Here is a 20,438-nt window from a genome sequence, read left to right on the forward strand (position 1 = left end):
TTACAACTTAAGACACCCACTAATTATTGTCTCATCATGATTAGGGACTTCCTGGAGAACCTGGCCCACCTGGCCCTCCCGGATCTCCTGGACCTCCCACTGCAGCTTTGGAAGATCTGTTTGGTGGGCCTCAAGATTATGATGCTGGTCCTCCTCCCCCAGAGTTCAGTGAGGATGAGGCTCTACCCAAGAGTAATTCAACAAGTGTGTTCCAGGCTGATCCTGGAGTTCAGGCAACTTTGAAAGCTCTGAGCAGCCAGATTGATAGCATGCGTAGCCCTGATGGTAGTAGAAAGCATCCTGCCAGAACTTGCGAGGACTTGAAACAATGCTACCCTCAAAAAAAGAGTGGTAAGTTAATTTTGGAGTATTCCACAAGCAGGTAAATCATTACAACCAACTGTACTAAGTAGGCCGCTGACTTGCTATATCAGTATCCTACATATACCAACTCAGGCTCATTGGAAAAACGTGCCTGTGGCGACATTTATGAAAAATTATATTACATTAATATCTTGCACGTTTTGTGACAATTTCAAGTGAAATGTCCAGTGAGTCGCACTAAAAGCACTTTCAGTTTTATCCAAATCAGATAAACAGAGACTTCTGAAATGAAATCTCTGGGGAGTGGCAATAAAAGGTTAATGAAATAATATACCACTTCTATAATCCTTACCCTAAACCTAACCAATAGTGGTGCAACTGCATTGCAAGTGCAATGTACCTGGTGAGCTACCAAGCAAGTTTACTACATCAAAAAAGCCATATATATATGGAGCTTATTATTTAATGTAAACATCAAAATGTATTAGTTTACAAATCATGCACTATGGTAAAATAATTTTGAGGTCATAACATAACATTGTGCAGGAAACCACATGAAAATAAGTCTTTATTAATCAATACAACTAATCAGAATTTGTGTTAACAGGAATAACAGTTGATTTACTAGTCATTTCAGCTGGAAACTGCAATGCATTATATGTATAGGTACTTTTTTGGAGTTTTGCAAAAATCTAGGTAGAAGCACGTCTTTTCAATGAGCTTAGGTTGACATACAATTAGACATTGAATTACATTTATACACACACACACACACATACAGTATATATATATATATATATATATGAGAGAGAGAGAGAGATAAGACACACAAATACTAGACTGTACTATAAAAAAACTGTACTAAACAGCAATTTTTACAATATACTTACAGTCTTACTAATCTAACATTGTCATTGTGGCTTTGTACCTTTGTAGCTGCTATTTTTAATAAGAAACAAAACTATTTTCCATAATTACCAGAATATTAAGTTGAAACCAAACAAACTTAAATGTTTCATCCCTACATCGTAGGTGAATACTGGGTGGATCCAAACCAGGGCAGTGCAGAGGATGCCATTAAAGTTAATTGCAATATGGACACTGGAGAGACATGTATCTCCGCAATACCTGCCAGCATCCCCAAGAAGTCATGGTGGAGTTCCCCAGGAACTAAGCCTGTGTGGTTTGGAGCCAATATGAATGGAGGAACATATGTAAGCATGTTGAGCCACTCTTACGAACATGATTTCGTTTAATCATGTAAATTGTGTGAGCTCAGTTAGCACTACTGTACTTAGAATACAAAATAACTTAGTATGGCATTGAGTAATAGACGTATCTATCACATATAACTGTATTTGCCTATTATTTATCTCTTTCCATGTCTTTATGAAGTTCACTTATGGGAATAAAGACCAGCCGGCCAACACTGTCACAGTTCAGATGACTTTCATCCGTCTGCTCTCCAAAGAGGCATCACAAACCATCACTTACCACTGCAGGAACACTGTGGGCTACAAGGATGAATCAACTGGAAACCTCAAGAAAGCAGTCATCCTCAAAGCTTCAAATGATCTAGAGCTCAAAGCTGAGGGAAATAACCGTTTTAGATACACTGTCCTTGAGGACAGCTGCTCAGTAAGTACCCTGCAGAACATCATTTATATAAAGGCACACGCCTTGTTTCAGAGGCTTGCTCTCTACTACTGCCTACATTTTATAAGGCAGCCTAACCTTGTAAGTGAAGATAGGATTTGGAACACTCTGCATGGAAAGCAACCTTGTGCATCAACACAAATAGCACTAGTTAATTTTAGCATGTTGCTAAGCTAACAAAACATTATGATGGATAAAAATACACAGTTAATACTTTTGTGATTTAATAAATGATATTTATTATCTATGCATTAGTGGTATCTCAGAGTGATGCAGCTTACCTTCTGGAACAACCTTCATATTGGGAGTGCACATTTGATGTAGTCTATGCAGACAGCTCTCTGAGTTTTAGAACAGAGCCAAATGGGGGGAATATGAGTTAGATTTAACAAACATACACATACAGTATCAGTAGTCCATAAGACATCACAAGCGCCCCCATACAAACCTAAATGAATGTCTTTTTCTTCACAGCAAGCAAATGGTAAGTGGGGCAAGACGGTGTTTGAATACAGGACCCAACAAACAGCAAGACTACCTATTGTGGATATTGCACCTGTGGACATTGGAGGTTCAGATCAGGAGTTTGGCATTGATATTGGGCCTGTGTGCTTCTTGTGAATCAAGGAGCAGAGATGCTCCTTGAGAGATTCCTGAAACTCTTAAAGTGACTGCTGACAAGATCAGCCTTGTACATACAGAGCATTGGACTTTTCTGGCCCTGTAGCGAGATATTTATTGTGCCTTCCAAGCGTTTCAAGAAAACAACCGCTTCATAAGGTTTTTACTGATTGTTCCCTTGAAATTAGAAATTAAAATTAACTGAATTTTTATACTACAAGACTATTCATCAACTGCTGTTTTAAATTACCATTGCAAATAACAAATAACAGTAATGATGCTACACACTGTACCAACACTAGTTGCAATTAAAACGATTTGAATTTGCCTGTTTTCATTACAGTACGTTTTATTTTGTATTATTATTTTTACACAAAAATGGTGCTATAGAGGAAGTTTGCATTCAGTTGAGTGTATTTTGACTCCTGAAACTGTACTCTTGTACATTCACCTTGTAATTACTTTCAAAACCAACTTACAATTAAAGATGAAAACGGTGATTCATTAGTGCAAGCTACCTTGTTTCTATAAACCGGCAAAAGCTGACCACAGACTTGCTGTACATGAATTCTGTACAACTGGTTGTATTTCTCTTATCAAAAGGTACAATGCATGGTACACAGCAAAAAAAATGGTCTTGTTTCCAGCCAAAATATCAAAAAATTCTTAAATCAAGAAGGATTTTCTAGACAAGTAAAAATTATTGTCTTGTTTTCAGAAAAAAAAACATGTCAAAATTAAGTGCGTTTTTGCTTGAAACAAGCAAAATAATCTGCCAATGGGGTAAGCAAAATAATCTTGTTTTCTGTTTGAAATAAAATTATTTTTAGATATTTGGGCTGAAAACAAGACAAAACATCTCTCTAATCACTAAAAGGTGCATTATTATTTCTCTTTCCCATAGCCTATTGAAAACCAAGTACAGCTATCACAAGTGCAATGCAAGAGAAATTTTAACCCATTAGTTTTATACTCTAAATGCTTCTGTAAAGGTAAAAGGCACAATGTAGTAAAATGCTGGTGCAGTTAAATTAGACGCAGTATTAAACAAATTTGTGATGTTATATTTGCTAAAGCATGCAGGTATACCTATAATTCTTGCACATTTTCTTCTTTTATTATTTTATTCAATTTTAGAACTTTCTAAAGCCATTTGGTATATGGATTTGAAGCTAATCTCATGTATTTGCTTTGCTCAGTACCAGTTATCATTTTATTGAATCAATCAACGCAATATTTCTCCCTCTTTTTTCTTGACTTTTAAAGATGCTTGTTTCTTTCCTCATCTTTTAAGCATGAAAATATATTTGTAATTAATAAAATTGTAAGATATTGCTTTGCTTCATTATATCCTCTGTAAGTTGCTAGAGTGATTTCTGCAATTTTGTCATAACCGGTCAGAATGTTTTCGCTGTTGTTATTTTTTTTCGTAATTAATTAATTAATATTTTTGCTTTGAGTAAATAGTAAGAAATGGCAGGGATAATACTAGTTTAACGTATTTTTGATATTAAAAAATATTAAAATATTGTCATTTTCCTGTATGTTAAAAATATCTGACTAAAATAATTGATATGATCAGAACTGTAAATGCCTATAGCGAGGACTGCTCGTTATATTAGCAGTATTTGGGAGGAGCATAAATATGGGTATTTTCTGAACAGGAAATGTTTGAATGTTCTATTATTATGCCTTGTATACATGTTCCCCAGACAGGCTTTCTACAAGTTTCTACAACAGTTGCACTGATTGAAATATGACGCATCTTGGTGCAGCACTACTATGAACGGAAAAACACTTTTGTTGAACATACAAAGGATGGGAAAGAGTGAAGTAACACACTCCCAAGATGTGGTGCTCTTCAGAAAGACACACTTATGAACAGTACACACAGATTACATGATTGAGCCAAATTACATTCTGAACAATCATCATGAATTATAGCGTGAAAAACAAACATTTTAAACTTTTATACTAATTTTAAGAGAGTAAGTTTAAAACACTTTAAATGTAAATGAATGGGACTCAAGTACATAATGATCATTTTACTGTACTATTACGATTTCTTTACATTGTATTTTCAATACATTATCTGCGACTTGAAATAAATTTGTGGGTGAAGATTTGTTGAGCCAAAAATAAAAAATTAAAATTCATACAAGGTCTCTTATTTAATGCAAGTAAAGGTCTAAGAAAAACATGTTACAAAACATAACTTACACAGAGAATATGTACCATTTTCTTTTAATGACTACAACAGCAAAGGCTAAAATAATGCTTATAAACTGAATTAACAATAATACATGAACAGAGCTCTTTCAAAGTGCTTCCTTGTGCAAGAGTATACTAAAATATAGAATATAAAATTAAACTGCAATACGAGTATATGTTAATGTGGAAATAGTCCAGTCCTGCAATTTATAGCTCAGTTAAAAAATACTGTATTTTAATGGATCCATTGCTATTAACAAAAACAATATCATAATTTTACATGTGATTGGATACAAAAGGAATGTGATTATGATGTATGGTAACGTATTAAATGTTAAAAATAAAGTTACAAAAATAACGTCAAGGGAACTCTCCATTACTATAACGTTGTATGTGTTTATGAATTGTAATATGCCACAGATTAAAAACAGCAGCTTGTATGTGTAACACAAGGTTAAAGAATTTGCGTTTGATTATAGGAATGAAACGTTGACACAGACTGTGCAATTGGACATACTATCTACATCCTTCATTACCTGTACAAGCAAGGGGTGTTAAAACTACATTTCTAGTTTTTTTTTAGTTCTTACAAAAATAGTGATTCTACTGCTTCTGATTTCTCAATATACTTTTTGTAAACCGAATTCAAAAATGCAAATACATAAAAAAACGTAAGGTAAGACATTGACATCTTGACTTTAAACCCGAGTTTGGCACTTTAATACAAATGGTTTAACATGAAAGTGACAAACTTTCTTCTTGGCATCAGCAGCGACCTTCTAGTGGATCAAGGGAAAAGACAGTGCCCTCTACTGTTAGTCCCATTTTGAACCCCTCCTGGAGAGGGAAACCAAAAAAAAAAAAAAACACTATTAGAATTAACCCTTTAAACGGTGAAATACATGCAAGTTTATTTAAAATACGCAATTGCATTATACATATATACAAATCTGTTAAATAAGCAAAAAGGCTTTTTTTAAGCAGGGCATGAGCCAGAAGCAAATGACACAGGGTTTAAAGTCTGAGTGTAAATAATTGATCTTAGAGACATTTACAGGGATAGTTCACCTAAAAATGAGAATGTTATCATCATTTACTCACCCTCATGTTGTCCCATTGAACACAAATGGAGACTTTTAGCATAATGTTGACACTGCTTTGCTTTTTTTTGCCATACAATGAAAGTGAATGGTGACCAGGGGCCACAAAGCTCCAAAAATTACAAAAGGCATGATAAAAGATTTGCGCATAATATTCCAAGTTTTATGAGATAACAGATTGAAACTGAACCCATTCTTCAGTGGAAATCATCTGCCATAGCTCTCAAATCTCATTTAGGCGATTTGAGCATATGCATGTTTACATATCATAACTGATTCAACAATTTGGTTTGTACCTCAAATTAAACTATTGTATGGCTTTAAAAGAGTTGAGATATTGCACATAAGTATATGCACACAGTTTAGCAGAAACCAGTCACCATTTATTTTCAATGTATCGATATAAGAGAAGTGAAAACATGAAGAAAAGGCAAAAATGAGAGACAGAATTTTCATTTTTGGATGAATTATCCCTATAAAACAGTTAAACATTCCAAATTAGACCTAAGCTATATGTCATCTGAAAAAAAAATTCAAATTGTTTTAAAATACAAACCATCTTTGCCGCTGCAAGCAGAAAGAGAGCAAAAAGATGGAAAATTGAGTTTGTTAGTTGAGCAAAACTGGCAAATGATATAAATGTTTCATGTAGCTGCTCTGTATGCCAGATTTACTCTGTGTTAGTCTATTTTCATCGGGTTCAAAGCATACTTAAAAAGCAAACTTCTCTTGAAAGTTTTCCATCTACAAACAGAACAGCACTCCCAAGACAAATCCGAAATGAACATAAAACCATATATAATCATCATATTATTCCCTTCTGCACTGAGAGAGTCTTCACAGCTGCAGCAGTGCCTACCGTCAGCTCCATTAGCTGCTCATTTACACCAGTCCATTTGCTAATAATTCACAGACATGCAGTCACCTGCATCTCATCCAGCTTGGACTGGATGTCGGGAGGAAAGTCAGCTGCTCCGCAGGTAAAAGGGTCAAATGGTTCTGCACCAAACAGGTCTCTCCCTGAAGAAGAAAATGACAATATTTTTTCCCCCTTCATTTTATAGGCCACTGAAGCTAACATCCATAATATATGAACCTATGCAACCTGATCTTTTGGCCAAATGAGTCAACATTTCTTTTGGTAAAGAAAAGGGGGAAAAAGACAACTTACTAATCTCTGAAGGCGTTGCAGGTGGTGGAGGGGCCGAGCCATTACTTGCTGGTAATGGAACCAATGGGGTCATTGGAGAAAATGGAACCATGTCAAATATGTCAGTGGGCGTCTTCGAGGACATGCTGTTTCCCTGCAAATGTGAACAATGTGTGAAGTACATAAGCAATCTGAAGAATCACTCATTTGAAAACCATTTCCATGTGTTAAAACTTAAGAATAAAGTGCATATTAGAGTATACAACATTATACTACATTATACTGAATATTATTTATAACTATGAAGACCCAATTCACAAATATTTTATGTGAAAGTTTGATTGTGTGCTTTATATAAATATATAAACAAATAGATAAATAAATGTTGACCCTATTCACATTCCAAGTGTTTTTGTGCATGTTTCATTGTGTGCATTATTCCATTATATAAATCAATAATTACATCTGTATTTCTTAATCAGTGAGTCACAAAAATATTTTTAATAAAAAAAAAAATGAATCCCTCTCACTTTCTCACTCTTTTCATGAACCAATCAATTTCCAAATGATAAAAAGCCCCACCTTTTCCCCTTGCAAAACAGCACAATTTCATTTGGAAATATTTCAAATTACAGAAGGTAAAATGGATCTTAGTCAAAATTCATGACCACTTAATGCTGGTTCACACCGCCCCAAACAAATACCAACAGGGTAAACACACCGATCCAATAAAACCCAACAGCCGCTGGAATCTAGTGTAGGCGTTTGTTGGCTCATGTGAACCAGCCTTTAAAATCTGAGGGTAAAACTTAGCAAATCAACTGAAACCAACAACCAAGACCACAAAGATAGAAAGAGTAAACAGAAAGGTGCTTAACAGGAGGGCGAGGATCACTGGCTCCACTGGGAGGCTTTGACAAAGCTGGTTTAGCAGGTGGAGGAGTCAGAAGACCAGCAGAAATGTTAGAGTCAGGTGAGCTCATTGGCGTTAGTGTAACAGAAGAGATTTCGAGGCAAGAGAACGAGGTCACGTTGTGACACCAGAAGAGAGATGAGGGTCTCTGAAGCATATAGGCCTCATTAGAAGAGTTAATGTGAAGAAGCTGCGGAAAGATCAGAACTAGTCAGCACTTGTTTTACGGCAGTGTTTTTTCTCAAAAAAGGAAAACTCATCAGATTAGAAGAGGTTTTTAGGCATAGCTGAAGTCTGTTTTGTATGCAGCTAATTAAGAGAATGGTGAACGGCAATTATGTGCAGTCCACTGACAGGAAGTCCACGCAGTTCTTACAGGAGGAACTTGAGCAATCATCAGCTGTTCCTCCAAGACTTGCAACTGCTTCTTCAACTCAGAATTTTCAGCTTCAAGATCTTGAATCTATAAAGACAGATATCGATTTGTCATAAACAAACGTTCCTATTTGAGACATTGCATTGTGTTTTCTAACTGTACACGATGCTCACTCTTTTCTGTAGGCCACCTATCTGTTTCCTTGTCTCTACGTCTTTTCCCCCGGACTCCAAAAACTTCTTGTATGCCAAGTCAAACGCTTGGCCGATGGTCAAAGTTATCTCTTCTGCCTGGAATCGACAGATACATGACAGATCATTTTCCTAGTAACATCAACAGCAGTTTTGGTTGGCCATTTGTCTTCTGAACCACATTTAATTTACAAGTTCTAACACAACATGTAAGCGTGACAAATCATTTCTTCAAAAAGATTAGGACAACTAATATGACATATTATCTGTTGTCTTACACATTTTTCACTGTCGAACACATAGCAGAGATGTTTGTTGGATTCTGAATCTTTACAAATGAATGTGAATATCCTTTTGTCTGTCTTATCATCTGCACAGAAGGATATCCGGTGCAACTGACAGTTGTACTGTACTTCCTGTGAAGAAGAAAATAAGATAAGAGACAGTATAGACAAAATATAGGGTCTCTAAACAGAGATGGGCATACAGTGGCACCCAAAAGTACTTGGACACACTTAAAAAAAATTTTTTTTAGACTAAACAACAAAATATCCTATAGTCTTTTTTGGCAAATATATAAAGTGAGTTCCCCTCAGGCTCACACACTTCAACAACCAGAAATCGTCCAAATACTTTTTTATAGGGCCTTTACAGCTCCTCAACTGGCTTCTACTTAAACAACATGGCTCGTGTGAGACACAATTGGTTTCATAAATCTGTTTGTTAGGCTATATTCACATACTTTTGATTTAGGATCTAATATTTTTACTCCGTAGATGGAGATCTGTAATTCCACTTTTGGGATCTTCTGTCCCTCTGACTTCTTAATGTGTCTCTGAAACTTTAGAGAGAGAAAGAAAGCGCGAAATACCACAATCAGGTTAAAAGAGATCAGATATGTTTAAGATCAATTGATGTAGCATTTCCTATTTTATCAAAACCCCTTACAATGATAATGTAATACTGAGAGTGGAGGGTTGATCAAATTAAATTATCTATGCATCATTAAACAGGTAAACTGTGATCCACCACTGAAGGTCTGAAACAGCTGGAGGGCTCTGATATTACATCCACTCAAGAGAAATACCACTTCCTGCTTCCAGATGTAAGCGATGGCCCCTACTGTGTGCAGCCAATTTAAAACTACAGTAACTTACCTTGAGCTTCCTGACGGCATCTTTCACCACCTCTGTACCTTTGGGTTGATCAACTTCTGTGTGCCCCAGAAACTGTGGGAGAAACATGAAAATCATGTGTTATGGAACAATTAAAAAAAAAAAAAAAAAAAAAAAAAATCTAAGGTCTGTCAATTAATGATAAGAAAAGTACTTAAGGACATTTATTTAAATTGACCACAAAGCCACATCTCTGCTTCCGTTTCTTGTACAAACACTGTCAGTTATTGTAGGCTCAACTATAATGTTAATTTTATTAAAAGGCTTTGCTGATTGCTGAGAACATTCTCCACATTTAATCTGGAACACATTAAAGCTAGTTTGTTATGAAAAGAAAATCATCAGGAGCATGAACAACACTACATTTCGCATCCAACAGATGGAGCTATTAACCTTTACCCAGTCCTTGTGGTCAAGCATCTGTCTAGACGCTGTTCTGGCTGATTTAACAACGATTCTTAAAACACCTAGCCATTACTTCTCTAGTCTAATAGCCACTCTATTGAAATGAATAAATAAACAATAATTTGACAGTAACCACAAAGATTTCCAGACTACACTTATGTGATTTTCTTGTCTGACCCATTTTCACTTGTCAAATATGCATTTCGTATATTCACGTTACTCTCTGATGAGGCTATAAACAGAATCTTGAAAAGGTCCTTCTACCTTACAAAACGTTAATTTCTAGAACTCATTACTGCTGGTCTGCCTCTTTCCAAGAATGCATTGAAAGTAATGGATTCATGATTAGACTTAATCATTATACAGACAGCTTACATCATACTATTATTATTATTATTTTTTTTATCAGATAAACTCTTCTGGGGGACAAGAACCGCATTATCGTCCAAACTGGAGATAAACAAATAAGACTCCATAAACGTGTCTGCAGCACGTTGTTATGATGGATGCCATCCACACTCAAGGGCAAGTGAGCACGGTAGGACAGAAAGTGAGGCAGGAGTGATAGATACACTACATTACACTGGGTGGAGAGTCTCTTGTTCCTGACGACTGTTCCCTGCTGGTCTGTTCGAAGGTGTTTTTTTTGCCAAAGACATCCAGTCTTCGCTCATCTATCACCTGCTACACTGGCAGAATACCATTTTTTCGCTCTTTAATTCACTTTCTTTGTCTAGTCTCTTCTCATCTCCAAAGACAGACAACACAGCTGAAACTTCAGCAGCTCTGAGAATCAAAACTGTTTTGTTTTTGTGAAGAATTCAGTAAGACATCTTAGAAGCACTGCTTGGGAGTAGACAGCTTCTCAGCCCTGAACAGAAGATGAGTCTTTGGTGAAACGGAGCGTAAAACAACACTGACAGTATATACAAGATGTTCTTGCCCACAAGATGTTTGATGAATAGCGAAAGAGACAGAAAAAAAATCATTGTTTTGTGAAAATACTGCAAAAGAAGACCGTGAAAATTGATATAGCATTTGCATTGATCCATCCATTTAAGCTGTGTCTGTTTAGACCTCTGGATATTTGTTGCTGTATTTTTTTTTGAAGAACAGTTGATGCATTTATGCCAACAAGCATTAAAATCAGCACGAAATCAAAATTGGCCCAATTTTACTTCTTTATACACATTCTTGTTTTTTTCCCCTGCAAGATACATTGTTATTTTCAATAAAGTCAGGCTATTTATTCTCATACTACAATATTTTTTTGTACTCCATTAGGCTAATTCATTAAATAAACATAAGTAAATTATGTTAAATGTGTCCTACAATGCCATTCAAAAATTAGAAAAAAGTAAAAGTATATATATATATATATATATATATATATATATATAGCACTGTGCTCTTAGGAACCTTAAGTGCAGCAGAAATTTTTTTGTAACCTTGGCCAGATCTGTGCCTTGCCACAATTCTGTCTCTGAGCTCTTCAGGCAGTTCCTTTGACCTCATGATTCTCCTTTGCTCTGACATGCACTGTGAGCTGTGAGGTCTTATATAGACAGGTGTGTGGTTTTCCTAATCAAGTCCAATCAGTATAATGAAACACAGCTGGACTCAAATGAAGGTGTAGAACCATCTCAAGGATGATCAGAAGAAATGGACAGCACCTGAGTTAAATATGTGAGTGTCACAGCAAAGGGTCTGAATTCTTAGGACCATGTGATATTTCAGTTTTTCTTTTTTAATAAATCTGCAAAAATGTCAACAATTCTGTGCTTTTCTGTCAATATGGGGTGCTGTGTGTACATTAATGAGGAAAAAAAATTAACTTAAATGATTTTAGCAAATGGCTGCAATATAACAAAGAGTGAAAAATTTAAGGGGGTCTGAATACTTTCCGTACCCACTGTAAGTAACTGTAAAGACAGCAGCTACAAAATATTTCTATTTAAAAAAAATGCTGTTCCTTTGAACTTTGTATACATCAAAGAAATACTAATAAGATATACTAAAAACATATATACTAATATTTCACAATATTACTGTTTTCACTGTATTTTTTATCAATGAAACGCAGCCTTAATGAGCATTATAAATTTATTCTAAAAACTTAAAAAATCTTACAGAACTAAAACTTCAGAATAAGAGTCTAAGTGTACAAAGGTAGTAAAAATGATACAAAAACACAAATGATACAAAAGATCAGCAAAACAGTGAATCTTAAGAGAACAATATTCAGAGAAAAAAAGAGGTTCATAACACATACCTTGACATTGTATGCTATAAAATGCTTGGCCAGTGCTTCTGGAGTGTGCATCCATGATTTATCTAAAAAGAGACAGAACACTATTAACCTAATAAGGTTCTTTATGAACTTATGAAGTATGCAATATCTTAATGATATCCTTAATGTTTTAGAAAAACAGTATATAAATAAGTAGGCCTTTAAATCAGCTGCTGTTCAAACCTCTTAGCAGCAAAAACTCCAGTTCAAATGTGAATAAACAACAAACCAATTATTATAAATGATTATCCATTAATCAACTGCTGTTCAAATCTCTTAGCAGTGCAACTCATGTAAATGTGTTTAAACAACAAACCATATGATTAGAAATAATATTTTTTTCCTTTACAGTCCTTGCGTTAAATAAAGTATTTTTCAAAGATTGTCAAAAATGAAAAGCCAAATGCCTGTGTAGAAGAAGGATTTTAGCTAAAGCTACAGTGTAGATCAAACTGGCTTGTCACAAGGTGAATTACTGAGATTTGACTCAAAGGAGTGCAGACAGGGGGTCAGATGTGACGGACAGGAGACACCGCCGTGCCTGTGCTTGTGTGACAGCATAGAAGAAACTGCAAGGTCTAACTGTGACAAACAAGCCGCAGGAGTCCCAAGATTCAGCGCGCCCGCCGATCTGCTCGGCATCAACACCCTGAGTTCATTAACAGAGTTAGTCACACCATTGCATGTCCAAAATCATTTCCTATTCCCTATATAGTACATATGGGGGTTGTCAGGCATTTGGCAATGCACAATTCCAACATTTGTAACTCTTAACACTCTTTTTCCCCCCACAATTCTTTCTTTAAACTTTGCTTTAATGTACTACAATTGAGAGGATGTTATGCAACGGTATTCTGGACAATTGCCATACAGCCATTTACAGGGAAACAACGACCAATTAATCTCTCATTTAGCCAAGTATAACTCAAGCAGATCGAAACAAAAGATCCCTGAGGACTCAGAACCTCTTCTGGTATTTCAAGAAAGCAATGATCGATTTTAATTAGCAGTTAATTGTAAATATTCAGAAAAAGAAAAACGTTGGTCTGAAATAAGGATGACTCTTGGATAAACAGTCATTTAAAAAGTTAGCAACATGTTTTGAGGCTTTCAGAGCAAATAGTGTTTAAATCTGGTGAGTTATATGGTGAATATATATATGTCATCGTACATGAACTTTAAAGATAATTATAAAGATTCAATCCAAGTTGTATATTCTGATCTCAAACTTATCCTCATGAATCCATTGCTTATTGACAATCTGCCAGCTTTTCTTCTTCCACAGACTGTCAGGATACAGTGTTTGCCCGCTGAGATTCCTCATAGAGTGGGTGTCATTCATAGGTCAAATGAAGAGCGAACACCTCAAAATGTCACAGTGTTTTTGTGTACATCTGTGTAAGAATGGTAGGTGTATCATAGACAACACTGTGATGGCGAAGCTGATGACAAAGTGTCTGGAGAAATGCATTGCTTATTATATTTTCAGAAGAGAAACCAATATAAACGGAGAATGGGTGAAAATCTGTCAAAAGGTCACATCATAAAGCATTGAAATGTGTTTGTGTCAAAAGTGGTTGAGTCTGTGGTGCCATCAAAGCATTTCTCTGCATATTTGAGCATCTCGACTACCTATTTGTCTGGCTATTAGCAGGCTGATGGAGTATTTCGCATTTAATTTAATGAATTGTATAATGGGAAAAGCGGCCAAATATTGATGTTTCCCAAACTAATATCTAATGATCATTGACTGAATATCAAGTCTTGTCAAATAAGAACATCTTGGCATATTCTTAGCAGGATTTCTCTGCGAGGGCTTTAGAGGAGCGTAAGAGACTTGGCAGTCTCCGCATCTAATTTTACAGCTCACTGCTTTGATTCATGGAACTCTGAATGGCAATAAGAAGACGTTATAGCAGAAGTAAGACAGGAATGATCTTATACAATAGTAATGCTTCTATATGCCACTCCAACAAATTCTAAAGAAATGCCCTGGGCACTAAGCCTTTGTATTGTATTTAAACTGAAACAGATTAAGTGTTGAATACGCATTTTAATACATGATCTGGGCCACAAGTTCCTGTAAGCACATGGGCAATTTTTCATTAAAGAAAGATTGTTTTATCCATAATCGCAGGGTATTTCTGTCACCTCCCCCTATGCACTATGAAAGCCTGGAGGTATTAGCAATGCGATGATGACATAATCAGAAATTTTTTAAAGCATTTTGTAGGGGGAAAAAAATAAAGAAAAAGAAAAAGATGGCACATCAACTACTGTAATGTAAGTAATTAGGTAGTGGAACTGTGCATAATTTAGCTAAAGTTATTTATGGGATACTGGGAATACTGGATTGTCACTAATTAAGCAGCCGCACTCACCAAACGCAATCATTTCTGAGCTTAAAAGCATGAAAAGGAAACAAAAATGCACAAATCACATTAGTTATATCATGACTCTAAGTTTCACGACTGAGAAATCTTTTGTGCTGTTGAGGCTATTCAAGCTGATCATGTGTGGGTTCAAACTTGATTTTATTATGCTCTAAATAACAGACACTGTTGCTATTTCATGTTCTGTGTCTGGTAATTGGATGCATAAGTCTGGAAAGAATCTGGGTCCAATTATTTCTTTGTCATCACGCAAACAGCGTTTCTGCCTTTGGCTTTGTGGATTACCAACCATTTAATTCAGAAACTAACAGTCTATACCTGTTGAGTATGTGAACAGTAGTTTAAAGTGTCGCTTTATATTTAAATCCTCTATATTTCAGCAGTTAATCCTGAAGAATCAAAATAATTTTGACAGCTTGAAATAGCCAACATATATTATTTTATAAACTTACAGTTTATACAACAGCCTAGATGCATTGTGCTTTTTGTCCTATAGATGACCATCCATCCATCCAGTCTTAAAACTATACAGATAAGGCCTATTACATCTTGTTAAACTTTCTGTTCGTACTTCGTAGTTGAATTTATTAGGCTGAGTCTTCTGAGACAAATGATCACCCATTAACTCTGAAAAAGAATAATAATTTATGACCATATATAAAACAAAGAGAGACATATTTACGCTACCTTACTGACCAATGACGAATCACCCATTTAATTGCAACGCAAGACAGCATTAGTCAGACTTCATTAGACAGAAACCTCTCTGTGAATCTTCTGTAATGTCACATCACCACTCACACCCGACACTGCTGCTAATGAATGCATGGCCATAAAATGATTACTGTCTCTCTGTGGTAAATGTCGCTATTGTTCATAAGTGGCTTGGATAGACCTTTTTGTGTTAGTTGGAGAATTTAATGCTGTCCTTCAGACAGATGGGCTATTGGTGTTCTCCACGGTCCAACAGCACTGTCCTGTGCGCCAGAAAAGAGGCAATTGTGACAGCGGGAACATCCGTGCAAGGCAGTGGAGGGAAATGTGTTGTGGCTGCAAGAGCTTTGCTCGTTTCAGTGCCAAAATATTTACTTTGTTATGCCTAACCTCTTTATGAAATCAGATTACAACTTTTTCTGGGTAAATGAGCAAATTGTAAGTGAATTTGCAATGTAGTACACTAGAGATGCTGCCATATGCAATGATGCAATACAATGATGAACTGGTTTGTTTGCATATTGAAATGAAAAATAGAAATTAAACGGCCTTGGTTATTAGCTATTGAGTCCTGGTACTTTATGCTTTTGATATTAAAGATAACAGTTCATGAAAACATTAGACAAGCTACCCTCGAATCATAATGTACTTATAAAACTACAGTTAAAGGTAATGGCAGAGAGTACTTGTACTTGAAAAATGGTATTCGGCATGCTTATATTATAATCTCTCATTCATATAAAAACCATATGCGTTACATTTACCAGAGAACATATCTCTAAACATCATCACATCATTTGCCATCCTGAGGGACTCAGCACTGGACACTACTTGCGATTATAATCTATATCGTCAAAGCAGGCCAGACAGGAGCTCCTAACACAGAAATATTACCAATGCATTCCCTGCCATCTGGGATCTAAGACTGGCCAGTAGGGTTTATCACATCAAAGATCCATTAATTCATTTTGGAAAGAAGGGTGGGACAGGTGGTTGTAAATACATAGAGGGAAAAAAACCGACCTCTGGAGGCAGACAGGTTGTCTGCTCCAAGCCACTGAGAAATGACAGAAAGGGAGGAGAGACTAGGTGAGGAACAAAGAGAGCTAGAGATAGACAGAGATACAGGCAGACAGATATGAGTACGAAAAGGGAGAGTCTGAAGAGTTTTATAAGGGTTTCTGTTAGGACTGTCGATTTCAACATGGCAATTTAATGTGAATAACTATAACAAAAATAATGCAATAAAAATGCAATGTGTAAAATAATGTAAAATAGAGTATATAAAGTAATTAATCTCTGATCTGTACTCAATTCTGCAGTAAGACATTTCTAACCATCAGAGCAATTCAAGCTTATAGTAGCACCTTCACATTTTTATTTTCAATGATATGAAAATAAAATCAACAATACATAATATTTGACTTTTAAAGCCACATTTTGTCTGTTCAATGTTTTCATACACACAAAAAAAGTCTTTGAATGGCTTTAATTTTTATTGTTTTCAGCAAATATTGATGTATGCAAAAAAGAATTGCTATTAATTAAACAATACCATGCTATTCATATGCTTACACGATATTCAAATCGTTTGACAGCCCTCTAGGTTCTGAGCTGAATGGATAGACAGAGAAAAGAGAGGAAAGCAAGACAAAAACTGGTAGAAACACACATACCTTTTTTTCTGTTAAATGCCCGGTTCATGCTTGAAAACGCTCCGACTCAGCTGCGATTTCCTGGAATGTGCCACCTCTACCTGGCGGGATGAGAGCACATATGGAAATTTACTTCACGGAGTCTGAGAAATAGGACTACATGTTTCAAAAACAAAATCCTGTGAATTTGCCTCTAAGGGGGATAAACCAAAAGTACTACAGCGGGTGGAAGGGTTAATAGTCAAAACTATAAACATATGTGTAAATATGGCCTTCATGCATGGTTAAAATATTTGAATGTGTATTTGTGGAGGATGGTAGATGCAGTGTGTTTTCTAAAACTCAGACAGTGACAAATAAATTAAAGGTGCCGTAATACTTTTTTTTTTTTTTTTTTTTTTCAAACATTACCAGATATAATATTTTAATAATTTGCTTTGACTTCAATATAGTAACATCAAACACATATACTATACTATACATTATATAAAAGTTTGGGGTCTGTAAGATTTTTTTTTTTTTTTTTAAATAACATGCTGAACACAACTGAAATTGTTTAAGATAGAATGAAAATAAAATTGGACATGTGTGGCTTTTAGTCCACGTCACTGGGGCCATCTATATCATGCATTCCTAAACATTAAAATAAACTTTATATGAATTTATATCCAGTGAAATATTTTCTTGAACAAAAAGTTCCCTTCCTCCAATGCCATCAGGTGAAAATGAAGCGTACTGGCTATTGAACAAATAAGGGAGAGAGCTGTTAGTACTCAAAACATCCTGTTTCAATGGGAAAAACAATGTGACAAGACAGAAAACGGCACTCATTTCATTGGGTCTTTAAGTCTGGCACTACAGAGAAAAAAAATTAAAAATAAAAATAAAACGAGAAAGATGTCCTATAGAATTTTGTTTCGCTGCATGATAGTTCCTAAGCTTCTCCCTCTCAGGCATCGTCAAACATCAGGAGATAAGCTTAGCCAATGACTTACAGAGGCTATGAAACAAACTAATCAAATGTTCCGCCCAATGGGCAGACATATTACAACAGTACTTTCAGATCGCAAGGACTCCCCAAGGGGTCCATGGTGCACATTACTGATTTCTCTGATGCAGGGAAGACAAAAGCTTTTCATAGAGGCTCTTCAGACAAATATGTCTTTAACTTCACAGTGACTTCAATATAAGTTAATCACTCCTGCTGCCTGTCTGTGAATTATCAGTCTTGTTAACTTGAACAAGATACAGAACAACTTTCCTGGGCATATTTATCATTACATGTTTTCACTGAATTTATTGTGTAGACCTAATCATGTTCATGGTAAAATACAATGAGACAATGGGAAGATTGGAGTTGTAATGCTGTACATGACTTTTATATTTTATATTCTCGTTATGAATAACTGAGCAGCTTTTCGTTAAACTTTCAAGGTGAATTCTGTAAGTGCACTCCCTTCTTTTTTTTTTTACTGAGCCACTACGAAATTGTAGTATAGCAAAAATGTTCTCTCTTCTCAAACATTATGGTCAAGATAGCAATGAAAGGTTGAAAAACAGATTATGTGCTATTCCAAGAGGAAATGCTGAGCTCAATTTAGACCCTATTGTATGAAATGCTATTTCAATATAACCATGAATACTTTGAACAAGTCCTTTCACACAACGTCTTGCAAAACAAGCAATGTAAGCAGTGATGCCTATGATTTTTACAGTGTGTTTTCATGTGAAGGGTGTGGTGCTTCACTGGAGGGAAGCAGTAAATTATAGTATTTTGGGATGACATCTTGGCACAGAAGAATGTGATTTAAGGTTTCATGACATTTATGTTTTCTTTAAACCTTAAACATATCATTCATGCCACTTTGTACAATTTACATGATGATGACAATATGCAAGCTGCTTACTGGTTTGAGCCAATCAGGCATAAATCCACAATAGCGGGTTTTTGTCTTAAGAATTGTTTTGTCTATGACAGATGGGCCATAACACTTCTGAATTATTGCAAGACACCTGTGAAGAGCACTCAAAGTTGTAGTCAGAAAATATGAATATACATATACATCAATATTTATATGCATACATGCATTTTTAATATATTTTCTAATATATAATACAATAGACATAATTGATGTACAAATTAAGAAATTTTATTGAGAAAATATGATTGATTAACTAATTAATTAATTAAATATGTATACGTTTTTTATTATTTTGTATTTATCATACATAATGAAATATAAAAAATGATTTAAAAATAAAAATAAAATGAAAAAAAATCCACCCTTTAGATAGTCACAGTTTCTTAATTAGTACTGCATACAGGCACATTTAGATTTTGTTGGCTCCCATGAGAGCAACGCAAACAGGTTTCAGCATGACAGACTGCCAACTTTAAAAGCAAAGGGGCTGAACAAGAAGGCAGGCATTTGTATTTTTTATTTATTTACAGGCAATTGAGCTGTCATAAAGAGCCATGGAGAGTCAAATGTACAAGGACAGCAGACATCACTGACTGAGAGCAGGTGAAGTCACAAGTTTTTGCGTCACCTCTGCCAGCAGCCTAAAGAGACGAATTGGAACAACTTTGAAAGAATTCATAAATCATTAGGAGTTCTGTCACAGTTCAGAAAACTTGCGAAAAAGGGCTGACATATATAAACCGAGTCATATTTACGGTCAACATTGCACAGGTTTCCTAACCTATTAACACATTTGCTCCACAGCTTCATAGGAAAACCGCCCAGGCCATTTCATTACAACATTCCACAGAGAGTGAAGAAAACCTCTCTGGGTACAATGCCCACTCTTTCCCAGTTATTCCGCTAAGCAATATTATCTGCTGCCTGGTCACACCTGGGCAAACACCTGGCTGTGCTGTCCGCCTGCCTGACTGACAGCAGCTGTGTTTGTTCTCCGTTTATCACTTCCTGGCTGGTCACTCTGTCCCACAGGGGAGACCCTGAGACCTTCCTTTACGCTGAGCTGCAAAGTTCTGCTGATAATATTTAGTATCTTCAAAGTGAACTCCAGCTTAGGCATGTCTGAGAGAACTCAAAGCAATTTATAACTGTTGGGTGGAGAAGCTATATGGTAGGCTTGCCACGATAGACGGTGCTGACGGTGATACCGGTGTTAAGCCGCAACACCGGTTACGTCACTTGCCCACCGCGGCACCAACCCCCACCGTTGTTTTGATTTTTTATAGTAATAAAAATCATTTAGTTCAGTAAAAGAACAGACACTACAATTAAAAACTGAACG

The 20,438-nt window shown here is 35.8% G+C and overlaps 2 protein-coding genes across 7 annotated transcripts in view; one reads left to right on the plus strand and one right to left on the minus strand.

Moving 5' to 3' along the window:
- LOC107717009 (collagen alpha-2(V) chain-like) overlaps positions 1-3,281 on the plus strand; it is a 30,094-nt gene extending 26,813 nt beyond the window's left edge. For both annotated transcript variants that reach the window (XM_016523656.1, XM_016523657.1), the window contains exons 51-54: positions 45-351; positions 1,357-1,538; positions 1,720-1,962; positions 2,455-3,281. In XM_016523656.1, the coding sequence (XP_016379142.1) occupies positions 45-351; positions 1,357-1,538; positions 1,720-1,962; positions 2,455-2,601 (879 nt within the window). In that variant the 3' untranslated portion in view covers positions 2,602-3,281. The remainder of the gene's footprint in view (positions 1-44; positions 352-1,356; positions 1,539-1,719; positions 1,963-2,454) is intronic.
- Positions 3,282-5,495: 2,214 nt separating this feature from the next.
- LOC107717010 (PTB domain-containing engulfment adapter protein 1) overlaps positions 5,496-20,438 on the minus strand; it is a 20,719-nt gene continuing 5,776 nt past the window's right edge. For 3 of the 5 annotated variants that reach the window (XM_016523659.1, XM_016523660.1, XM_016523658.1), the window contains exons 2-12: positions 17,196-17,275; positions 12,395-12,456; positions 9,700-9,771; positions 9,285-9,383; positions 8,821-8,958; positions 8,525-8,641; positions 8,352-8,438; positions 7,941-8,165; positions 7,084-7,216; positions 6,838-6,932; positions 5,496-5,649 (exon numbers count right to left, since the gene is read on the minus strand). In XM_016523659.1, coding sequence (XP_016379145.1) covers positions 5,578-5,649; positions 6,838-6,932; positions 7,084-7,216; positions 7,941-8,165; positions 8,352-8,438; positions 8,525-8,641; positions 8,821-8,958; positions 9,285-9,383; positions 9,700-9,771; positions 12,395-12,456; positions 17,196-17,223 — 1,128 coding nt within the window. In that variant the 5' untranslated portion in view covers positions 17,224-17,275 and the 3' untranslated portion in view covers positions 5,496-5,577. The remainder of the gene's footprint in view (positions 5,650-6,837; positions 6,933-7,083; positions 7,217-7,940; positions 8,166-8,351; positions 8,439-8,524; positions 8,642-8,820; positions 8,959-9,284; positions 9,384-9,699; positions 9,772-12,394; positions 12,457-17,195; positions 17,276-20,438) is intronic. The other 2 variants (XM_016523661.1, XM_016523662.1) reach the window with 2 other exon arrangements.

Source organism: Sinocyclocheilus rhinocerous, unplaced genomic scaffold (genome assembly GCF_001515625.1).
Source record: "Sinocyclocheilus rhinocerous isolate Xijiao unplaced genomic scaffold, SAMN03320098_v1.1 scaffold1802, whole genome shotgun sequence".
Taxonomy (NCBI): Eukaryota; Metazoa; Chordata; class Actinopteri; order Cypriniformes; family Cyprinidae; genus Sinocyclocheilus; species Sinocyclocheilus rhinocerous.